The sequence below is a fragment of the Physella acuta genome, unplaced genomic scaffold (genome assembly GCF_028476545.2).
Source record: "Physella acuta isolate Inbredline_101_S28 unplaced genomic scaffold, ASM2847654v3 ptg002299l, whole genome shotgun sequence".
In the NCBI taxonomy this organism is placed as follows: Eukaryota; Metazoa; Mollusca; class Gastropoda; family Physidae; genus Physella; species Physella acuta.
Window position 1 is genome coordinate 17,229 of NW_026733797.1, and position 11,789 is coordinate 29,017.

The following is an 11,789-nucleotide window of genomic DNA, read 5'->3' on the forward strand; positions in this document are numbered from 1 at the left end:
AAGAAGAAAGAAGTAAAGACTAACTTTTTGCTTGTTACTTCATCAAATAGCTTCTTTTTCAATGAGCTGTGTATTATTTTTTTTGTAGCAAGTATATCCTCCTCTCTGTCGTAAGTGTCTTCTTCTACCTCTCCATTGTCATTTCCTTAAAAATGTGTGCTATATATGAGACTGTTTGTTTAATATCTTAACAGGTAATATAATTATAGTAGAACTATTTTTAGACAGGTAGTAGAGCATTAGCTTTCTGTTTTGTTTTCAATTCAACGGCATATATAACTATGGTAAATAAACTTTTTGAGACACATGTAGAACTATATTATCGCTATATTTGTAATACTGTTACAAGCAAACTGTATTATCTGTAATTGAATTGATGATTATATCCGTACACTATTTTAAGATCTTAAATATTATTAAAATATTTATGACTCGTGGTTAAATTAAAATAGATGTACAATGAAATATAATTTTCGGTTAAAAGCTGTTTAAGTAAAATATTTTGTTACAGTTGCATCATGGGTAGGTGTGTTCCGTGATGGAGTGTGTCACGCCCACAACAAAGTACACACTGCTGGTGTTTGTGGCTGCCGGGCTGATCAACGTGACCCCCGGGCAGAAGGCGGCGTTACACATGGGGGTGCTGGTGCCCCTCACCGGGGAGAAGAGGGTGGGGTACGAGGCGGTGGCCGCCGCACAGCTGGGCGTCCAGAGGATCAACTCTGACCCCGGCCTGACGACCTTCAACTTTACGGTCAGTGTCAAGGCCACGGCGTGTGACGTAGGAGCCGGGTTGCAGGATGTGGTGGATTTGTACAGCTGTGAGCACCGGGTTGACGCTTTCATCGGTGAGTGGTTGTCATTTTCATTGGTGAGTGGTTGTCATTTTAAATTGGTGGGTACAGGGTTGGCGCTTTCATCGGTGAGTGGTTGTCATTTTCATTGGTGGGTTACAGGGTTGTCATTTTCATTCGTGAGTACAGGGTTGTCAATTTCATTGGTGAGTACAGGGTTGTCATTTTCATTGGTGAGTGGTTGTCATTTTATATTGGTGGGTACAGGGTTGGCGCTTTCATCGGTGAGTGGTTGTCATTTTCATTGGTGGGTTACAGGGTTGTCATTTTCATTCGTGAGTACAGGGTTGTCAATTTCATTGGTGAGTACAGGGTTGTCATTTTCATTGGTGAGTACAAGGTTGTCATTTTCATTGGTGGGTACAGGGTTGACGCTTTCATCGGTGAGTGGTTGTCATTTTCATTGGTGGGTACAGGGTTGTCATTTTCATTGGTGGGTACAGGGTTGTCATTTTCATTGGTGAGTACAAGGTTTTCATATTCATTGGTGAGTACAGGGTTGTCATTTTCATTGGTGGGTACAGGGTTGACGCTTTCATTGGTGAGTGGTTGTCATTTTCATTGATGGGTACAGGGTTGTCATTTTCATTGGTGGGTATAGGGTTGTCATTTTCATTAGTAAGTACAGGGTTGTCATTTTCATTAGTAAGTACAGGGTTGTCATTTTCATTGATGTGTACAGGGTTGTCATTTTCATTAGTGAGTAAGGGTTGTCATTTTCAATAGTAAGTACAGGGTTGTCATTTTCATTAGTTAGTACAGGGTTGTCATTTTCATTAGTTAGTACAGGGTTGTCATTTTCATTAGTGAGTAAGGGTTGTCATTTTGATTAGTTAGTACGGAGATGTAGTTTTGACTGCTGCGTCGAACGGTTGCTTTAGATAGAAAAAGAAATGAACTGTATATGTACTAGGCTTAGAGTTGACACAGCTGAGTACTTTGTTGTATTAAAAGTCAAGCATTTCGTAACAAATAGAGGATACTGTAAAGCAGTACAGCACAATATGATCTCAGCAACCTCATTATTCAACCAATATCCCTTGTATCGAATATAATTGTGGTAATTTGTAAGGGACAGTGTGACAGTAGACTGTCACATTTTGCTAGTCCATACCTGCCTGTGACACTTGTGACATCAGGTAACTGACATTGACACTGACATCTCAAGACCAGGGGCTATGCTATAGCACTAAACCCCACAAATGCTTCACTATGTATACACTCAGGTCCAGCTATTAATACATTATTCCAACATATACATTCATTAAATTCTTAGGAGCGCTTAGCTCACAGCATGCAACTATACCAAAGACCGGTGCTGGTTAAATAAAATTCATCTACACATCGCCTGTTATGTCACACAAGTGAAAGTGCATTTTGTATGTTAGATCTACAGCTAAAACTTTTTTAAAAGAGCATGGCATTGAAAAGAATATTGTAACATTTTATTAATATATTTCTTATGAATGCACATAGCCTTAGGAATGGGTATAGAGATACATTCGTTTGTTTGATAACCGAATAATTTAGCTCTGGCAAAGAGGGGAGGAAAGTGAAAGATAATGGACATGTTTTTCAGAATTTAAAAAAAAATTAAAATAAAGCGCTTGTAACAAATATTTTATAATCTAATTTGTTTTGTTTACAATTTACAATAACCATATAACACAGTTCACTAAAATCAGAGAAAGATTTCTGCACGTGTTTGACTTTATAACCGTTTTGCCTTATTGTGTTTCCTGTGTGTTGTTCATATTTTTTTATGTTTTGGTCATGTGTTGCACATGTGTTTTGTATCTGTTACACCTGTGTTGCTCATGTGCTGTACCTATAGTGTACAAATCTTGTATCTCTATTCTTCCTGTGTTGTACATACATGGTACCTGTGCTCTACCTGTGTTGTAAACACATTGTACCTTTGTTGTACTTGTATTGTACCTGTGTTGTACCTGTGTTGTACCTGCCTTGTACCTGTGTTGTACCTGTGTTGTACCTGTGTTGTACCTGTGTTGTACATACATTGTACCTGTGCTCTACCTGTGTTGTACCTGTGTTGTACCTGTGTTGTACATACATGGTACCTGTGCTCTACCTGTGTTGTTAACACATTGTACCTTTGTTGTACTTGCATTGTACCTGTGTTGTATCTGTGTTGTACCTGCCTTGTACCTGTGTTGTACCTGTGTTGTACCTGTGTTGTACCTGTGTTGTACCTGTGTTGTACCTGTGTTGTACCTGTGTTGTACATACATTGTACCTGTGCTCTACCTGTGTTGTACCTGTGTTGTACATACATGGTACCTGTGCTCTACCTGTGTTGTTAACACATTGTACCTTTGTTGTACCTGCCTTGTACCTGTGTTGTACCTGTGTTGTACCTGTGTTGTACCTGTGTTGTACCTGTGTTGTACCTGTGTTGTACCTGATTTGTACCTGTGTTGTACCTGTGTTGTACCTGTGCTCTACCTGTGTTGTACCTGTGTTGTACACACATGGTACCTGTGCTCTACCTGTGTTGTTACCACATTGTACCTTTGTTGTACTTGCATTGTACCTGTGTTGTACCTGTGTTGTACCTGCCTTGTACCTGTGTTGTACCTGTGTTGTACCTGTGTTGTACCTGTGTTGTACCTGCCTTGTACCTGTGTTGTACCTGTGTTGTACCTGTGTTGTACCCGTGTTGTACCTGTCTTGTACCTGTCTTGTACCTGTGTTGTACTTGTGTTGTACATACATTGTACCTGTGCTCTACCTGTGTTGTACCTGTGTTGTACCTGTGTTGTACCTGTGCTCTACCTGTGTTGTACCTGTGTTGTACCTGTGCTCTACCTGTGTTGTACCTGTGTTGTACCTGTGTTGTACCTGTGTTGTACCTGTGTTGTACCTGTGTTGTACATACATTGTACCTGTGTTGTGCCTATCTTGTACCTGTGTTGTACCTGTGCTCTACCTGTGTTGTACCTGTGTTGTACCTGTGTTGTACCTGTGTTGTACATACATTGTACCTGTCTTGTACCTATCTTGTACCTGTGTTGTACCTGTGTTGTACCTGTGCTCTACCTGTGTTGTACCTGTGTTGTACCTGTGTTGTACCTGTGCTCTACCTATGTTGTACCTGTGTTGTACCTGTGTTGTACCTGTGTTGTACCTGTGCTGTACATACATTGTACCTGTGTTGTACCTGTGTTGTACCTGTGTTGTACCTGTGTTGTACCTGTGTTGTACATACATTGTACCTGTGCTCTACCTGTGTTGTACCTGTGTTGTACCTGTGTTGTACCTGTGCTCTACCTGTGTTGTACCTGTGTTGTACCCGTGTTGTACCTGTCTTGTACCTGTGTTGTACCTGTGTTGTACCTGTGTTGTACATACATTGTATCTGTGCTCTACCTATGTTGTACCTGTGTTGTACCTGTGTTGTACCTGTCTTGTACCTGTGTTGTACCTGTGTTGTACCTGTGTCGTACATACATTGTACCTGTGCTCTACCTGTGTTGTACCTGTGTTGTACCCGTGTTGTACCTGTCTTGTACCTGTGTTGTACCTGTGTTGTACCTGTGCTGTACATACATTGTACCTGTGTTGTACCTGTGTTGTACCTGTGTTGTACCTGTGGTGTACCTGTGTTGTACCTGTGTTGTACATACATTGCACCTGTGCTCTACCTGTGTTGTACCTGTGTTGTACCTGTGTTGTACCTGTGTTGTACCTGTGTTGTACCTGTGTTGTACCTGTGTTGTACCTGTGTTGTACCTGTGTTGTACCTGTGTTGTACCTGTGTTGTACCTGTGTTGTACCCGTGTTGTACCTGTGTTGTACCTGTCTTGTACCTGTCTTGTACATACATTGTACCTGTAATCTACCTGTGTTGTACCTGTGCTGTAATACATTGTACCTGTGCTCTTCATGTGTTGTACCTGTCTTGTACCTGTGCTGTACCTGTGTTGTACGTACATTGTGCCTGTGCTCTACCTGTGTTGAACCTGATTTGTCAAATTCACAGGTCCATCTTGTGAGGAGGTGTGTGAGACGGCTGGCTTGTTGATTGGACGGTGGGGAATCCCCATGGTCAGCTATGGTTGTGAGGAGAGTACGCTGCTAAATAAAGAAACCTACCCGACCTTTCTCAGGTGAGTACTAAGGTAGTGGTAGAGTGGTATAGCACTCTAGTTGATACACAATCCTAGTACTAAAGTAGTGGTAGTGTGGTATAGCACTCTAATGAATACACAATCCTAGTACTAAGGTAGTGGTAGAATAGTATAGCACTCTAGTGGATACATAATCCTAGTACTAAAGCAGTGGTAGTGTGGTATAGCACTCTAATGGACACACAATCCTAGTACTAAAGCAGTGGTAGTGTGGTATAGCACTCTAATGGACACACAATCCTAGTACTAAAGTAGTGGTAGTGTGGTATAGCACTCTATTGGATTGATGATCCTAACACTAAACCAGTGGTAGTGTGGTATAGTGGATACACAATCCTAGTACTAAAGTAGTGGTAGTGTGGTATAGCACTCTAGTGGGTACACAATCCTAGTACTAAAGTAGTGGTAGTGTGGTATAGCACTCTAGTGGATACACAATCCTAGTACTAAAGTAGTGGTAGTGTGGTATAGTGGAGACACAATCCTAGTACTAAAGTAGTGGTAGTGTGGTATAGTACTCTAGTGGATACACAATCCTAGTACTAAAGTAGCGCTAGTGTGGTATAGCACTCTAGTGGATACACAATCCTAGTACTAAAGTAGTGGTAGTGTGGTATAGCACTCTAGTGGGTACACAATCCTAGTACTAAAGTAGTGGTAGTGTGGTATAGCACTCACGTCAATAGTGGATACACAATCCTAGTACTAAAGTAGTGATAGACTGGTGTAGCACACTAATGAATAAAGAATTTCTAGTACTGATGCTATTCTTGAATGGTATCGTACACTTTTATATATATTACCCTTAACGAAATTTTAATAAGAATAATCGAGCAATGAAGCATAACGATTTCAGCAAAGTATTGTTGTATTTTTTTTATCAACCATACTTTGTGTTCTGCAATATTTTATTTGTAATATATATGTGTTTGTGGCATTTCATATTTCTTGTTACAATATAGCTATTTCTAATCTATGTTATTTTTACCATAATGATTAGTATTGAAAGCCATTTAGTTTTGAAATAACAACTCTGATTTGAAACTACCATATTTTAATACAACAATTTGTATTAAAATCATTATATTTTAATACAACAAATCATTTTAAAATCATTATATTTTTTAAAAAATCAGTTCATATTAAAATCTACCAAATTTTATTCTAACTATTCGTGTGTATAAAGCTATTATATTTTTATGCAAGAACTTGTATTGAAAGCTATTAAGTTCTGTTACAACAATTCGTATTAAAAGCTATGATATTATGTTACAACTCCTATTCTCTCAGGACGTCAGGCAGCTACGTGGCAATGGCCGGTTTTATCAAAGACATCTTGGTGCATTTTGGTTGGTCTCGTCTGCTCCTGGTCACGACGTCATCCAAAATATGGCAGGAGACGGAAGCGGAAATGTTGGTAAGGCTAGACTCTTGTATAAAAATACGACAGGAGACGGAAGCAGAAATGTTGGTAAGGCTAGACTCTAGTATTACTAAATTTTCCGTGGGGGGGGGGGGGGCGGACAATGGTAAAAGTATATATTTCCTATATAAATTCCATTTTGGTGGGGGGTGGGGGTAGACTTTCTTCGGTGGGGGTGGAGGGGGGGGGGGGGCGTGCGGGCGGAGCACCCCAGAAGAGTGGCCTGGAAGAAACTCATTTGCCGAGGTCAAGGAAGCCGATGCGCTTTTATTATTTAGTCCAATGATTTATATGTTTTTAAAAGGTACATTACGTTTTTAAAAGTCGGACGTTTTAATTCAAAAAAGCTATGGATTGCGGAGCATTCGAATTATTACGGCGGAATGATAACACGACAGTCGCCCATCCAGGAGCGGATTAACATTAGCCCATGTGACAAGTGATAGCATGTAAAATCTAATCACTCGACCTTTATGGTGTGTGACAATAGACAGAAAATCACGTGACTTGATTCATCAGACGGGACAATAAACACCGTTTATAATTTATTTATTCTGCTGGTATTACGGTTAGGGTTATGTTCAGGGCTGGAGTTGCGATGAAAATTAGGTTATGTGTTACTATTAGTGTTAGCACCCGTGTAAAGGATAGGATGGTCTTGCAAAAAAACAAAAAAACAAATTGCTTTGAAATATTTATAATTGTTTTTTTTTTTACATTTAACCGATCATTATATCAAATAACATTGTCATACAAAATATAACCTAAAAGCAAACTCCAAACAATGAAATCGTTTTAATTCCTGTAAGTAAATATTTTTTTTATTTTACAAAGCCGAAAAACATGAAGATTCCAGTCCACTGTAGTACCAGCTAGTATAGTCAGTAGGGTAGAATTTTTAAATAAATCTAATTTAGCAACAAAACAAATTGACTGTACAACCTGCAATTACCTCTCTGGTCTGCAAGAAAGCATTTCTTACTCTCTTGGTGAAAAAAAAAAACTAAAATCAATATAAGTCAATGAACCAAATGAGACCGAGTTTTACTTAACAATTTTTTAGCTTAAAAATTGTGCTCCACCTAATTACAATATGAACTAGGTGCGTGCAGACGGTACATTTTTTATACTGGTAAACAAAATAGACCAGTTTGAGTATATAGACGGAAACCCGACTTATCAATATTTGTTGTAGTTAATAAGTTGTTCGTGTCGTCGTTTTCTCTGAGAAAAATAATTTAAGGGTCATTTAATAGTACACGAAATTCTTACTTTTTCTGGCTTAATCTAAAGTCTTCGTCTCTTAAAGATTTTGTAAAAACATGTTTAGTGTATTTACGCTTGACTGTCGTTATGTTCAGTATTCTCAATGATCTGAACTCTGCTTTACTCTGTGGTACAGAAATATGGAAGGGGACCAACACAGAAAAACCTAAGCTCTAGAGCTTAAACAATTATTGAGAAACTCATTGAAATAAAACTTAATAATAAAAAGCTTACAAAATTAATGAGATATCTCTTCAAAATATATTGTCATGATAAAAAATTCAAATATACGCATAGGTGATATTTGTTAAAAAAGTAGTAATTGAACTAGGACGGTAGTGACGCGAACAGTAACCCGTCAAAACCCAGATATAATAATCCCTAGATAGGAATTAGAATTTAATCTACAAGTCGGAGTAAATTAAAAACAAGAAATAACAAGCTAGCGGGAAGAGATCAGTCAAGAAAAAGAGAGAGAAACTGGAATAACTTGACCAGAGCTGTAGAGAATATCAGAAAATGGAGATTACTGACGAAAAGTTGTCCCGTACTTATAAGGAGAAATGTTGTCTTGGTCCTATCGTTGTTTGTCAGAAATGTTGTCTTGGTCCTATCGTTGTTTGTCAGAAATGTTGTCTTGGTCCTATCGTTGTTTGTCAGAAATGTTGTCTTGGTCCTATCGTAACTTGTCAGAAATGTTGTCTTGGTCCTATCTTGTTTGTCAGAAATGTTGCCTTGGTCCTATTCTTGTTTAAAAGAAATGTTGTCTTGGTCCTATCGTTGTTTGTCAGAAATGTTGTCTTGGTCCTATCTTGTTTGTCAGAAATGTTGTCTTGGTCCTATCTTGTTTGTCAGAAATGTTGCCTTGGTCCTATTCTTGTTTAAAAGAAATGTTGTCTTTTTTTGCTGTGTAGAAGAATGTTAGTTTATTTAAAGGCAGTATAAATATTCTAAATTGTACACATTTAAAAAAATCAATGCAAGTTTAAAAAAAAAAAAATGATTTGATTTTTGAAACCTCCAGAGAAAAATAAACTCGATCTAAAAATTTAAAAAAATCTGGCCAGCGTATAATTCCAGCAGATTCCACCCCCCGCAGCCGTCTATTATAGCCGTGATTTCAGTGCCAGAGTTTGATTGAAACCTGGACGTTTCTTATTGATCTCGTGCAGGTGAACCAAAAGGTAAGCAGGTATGGAAAAAATGCATGACGTACCTGGACACTGGATCTGTCGTCTGTCACGTGTCGCACGTGCCCAGTGGGGATATCTAGGTCATTGTTCTCTCATGTATAAGATGGCCGATATACCGTGACCTTGGTCCATAATACACCGTTGACCTTGTCGCATTAATAGACCCACTGGAAATAATTCAATAAGTGTGGAGTAAATATCTTATAAATTTCTTATTAGCCAACGTATTAGTGGAAGAAAAAAATATATTTTATTAGATGGTTGCAATGTCAAGGTTGTAACTGCGCATTACATGCGCGGTATGCAATTTACTTTCAGTAAAGGTAGGATTGAGTGAGTGCTCTACCTCTGTCGAGTCAGGTTATATTGACATGTAATAGTCGTCGTAGATATTATTTATAGAACTTATTCCATTTAAGACAAGGTGAGCTAGTTTTGGTTACTTAAGAAACCACTTACAACCCACGTAAGCCCCCCCCTCTCCCACACACACACACACTTTCCCTAATGTAATATTTCCCAATTGTAATTACATAAGATTTATTTCATTATGATCAACCCACGGCCCCCACCACCGTCCCTACCCTACAAGTTAGCTACTCTTGTCGGAGTCAGGTGTGGTTTGCCTTAGAATTCTCTCACCATTTTCTTAAGAAAATTGTATTTTCTATTTTTAAAAAAAAGTGATTTACAATTTTTAGTCTGAGATTTGGCTAAAGCATTTTAATTCCATTAGCTGAGCTATAGAAAACATGCTAGCAATTCCTTAAATTTGTGGGCTACGCCTTAACGCTATTTCAAGTAAGTCTAGTTTTAATTGTATTACAATTCATTTCTGTATCAATCTGTGTAAAATAAAATGTTGTTTCTTAAAATCCGCTCCATAAAGAATTTCTAATGGCTTTGTTTAAATTACACAGGTAATTGTTATTGTGGACGGAAATAGAAGGAAAACAATACCGTGTTTATTTATAGACCGCTCATTTAACACGTCTAAAGTTTCCAGAGATATTATGGTTTCTTGATGAAAGAAAAGTAGGGCAGTTGTAGAGGAAAAATGGACTGTGTCTTTTATAAGGAGATTCACGGACTGTATCTCATTTCCTCTCTGGTGGGAATAAACATGACTCCGTCTCCTATCTGGTGGCTCCGTTTTCTATCTGTATAACATGGCTCCGTCTCCTATCTGTAAAACATGGCTCCGCCTACTATCTGGTCTTACAAACATGGCTCCGCCTCCTATCTGTAAAACATGGCTCCGCCTCCTATCTGTAAAACATGGCTCCGCCTCCTATCTGTAAAACATGGCTCCGCCTACTATCTGGTCGTACAAACATGGCTCCGTCTCCTGTTTTGGTTAATTAAGAAAAAACAATCAGTAAATATTTTTAGCTTTCAGCTTCTCTGATCAACAACTCCATAAACAGTACTCGGCATTAAAAACACGAATCATATATATATATATATATATATATATATATATATATATATATATATATATATATATATATATATATATACACGACATGAACGTGCGAGGTTTTGGCTTCCTCAGCTGTTAAAAGTCCATGTGTTTGAGCAAATTTTTCTTTGAAAAGTTTGATGTTAACTTACTAATACAGCTAAGTTATTCCTACAGAAAGCTCTCCAGGGCAGTTTTGTCTGTGACGTGTGGAGCCTGGGAGACAACGAGCTGGGTACCATCGCTTCCAGCATGGGCGGGATTACACAAGTACAGAACAACTACGGTAAAACCTCTCTTATTGGCGTCATTAATAAGTCCCTCTCTAGACCTAGCGATCTATTGGGTAGATGAAGTTGAGATTTTAAGTATCTTGACCTCGTCATATGAAGAGTTGGTGTTGTCAGTACTATTCCCAGCCGCCTTTACCTTGTCCAACGTAAGTCAGGTACCCGTCAGGGCTGGGTGGACTCAGGTACGTTCTACAACCACAAATCTGAGCCGAGATCCGAACTCGAGACTTTCGGAATAGCAGCCAAACCCTCCGTTCCGACATTACTAAATACAGTAACACAAAACATCTGTAGTAGCAGTGGCGGTCATATTCTGGGATAACTACGGCAACATTTACACTGTAGTAAAGGTAATATAGTATTATGATAATTACGGTAACAATTCGGTTAAAGCAACGACTTATGTATACGCCGCATGAGATTAGGGTAAAATCTGTGTTGGTGCAACTATGTCAAAAAGTTCATTATGATTAAACTTGATTAAAATTTTGCTAAACGTCGTTAAAGTAACGACCCTCAGGTCTATTTCGGTAGATATTAAATTATGGCATCGAGGATAAAGTGATGCGATGCTAATTACATTAAAAGTTCAGCAGGCTTGAGTTTATACTGAATAGTACTGCTTTAACGTAACTACTTACATTTTCATCTCTGTACCATAAATACTTTTATCCTACTTACATTTTTATTTTTAATCAGTTATGACAATTTTTTTTAAATAAAAAAAATCAATTTCTGTAGGCCTACTTAAATATTAGCGAGAATTTTAAATCAATATAGCTGGTAAGTAGGTCACCAACCAGTTCTACGGCTCAATAAAACCTGAATAAGCCATAGAACTGGTTGATGACCTACTTACCAGCCCTATTGAAACAACGTTTTATTCTATCCTCTACATTACTGCTTATTGAACGAAGATTGCACTTTTAAGTTTATGGCAGCCTTGAAATCTAAAATAATATTTAATATTGGCGAGGCAGTTCCCGAATAAATTAAATTGTTAACACAAAATTACGACGTTTCTTAAAATTAATTTTTCATGCGCTGGGACTGAACAAATACTTTTAAGAAATGATAACAGATTTTGTTTAATATAGGGATGTCCAATAAGGGAAAGAAGAAAGATGGCCGTTTTAAAGGAATTTAA

General features: G+C 38.2%; 1 protein-coding gene across 1 annotated transcript; it reads left to right on the top strand.

Annotated features, from left to right (window-relative positions):
* Nucleotides 1–538: 538 nt before the first annotated feature.
* LOC131932865 (resact receptor-like) lies at nt 539–11,789 on the top strand. Its single transcript, XM_059289773.1, has 5 exons — nt 539–848; nt 4,858–4,984; nt 6,296–6,422; nt 10,527–10,635; nt 11,740–11,789. Exons 1-5 carry the CDS (start codon nt 539–541, stop codon nt 11,787–11,789), a joined length of 723 nt encoding a protein of 240 aa, XP_059145756.1.

Excerpts from the sequence above, each read along its gene's own strand:
- LOC131932865 (XM_059289773.1), top strand. The coding sequence starts at position 539 with ATGGAGTGTGTCACGCCCACAACAAAGTACACACTGCTGGTGTTTGTG. Across the intron at positions 6,423-10,526 it reads AGACGGAAGCGGAAATGTTG|AAAGCTCTCCAGGGCAGTTT; the intron begins GTAAGGCTAGAC and ends TTATTCCTACAG. Across the intron at positions 10,636-11,739 it reads ACAAGTACAGAACAACTACG|GGATGTCCAATAAGGGAAAG; the intron begins GTAAAACCTCTC and ends TGTTTAATATAG.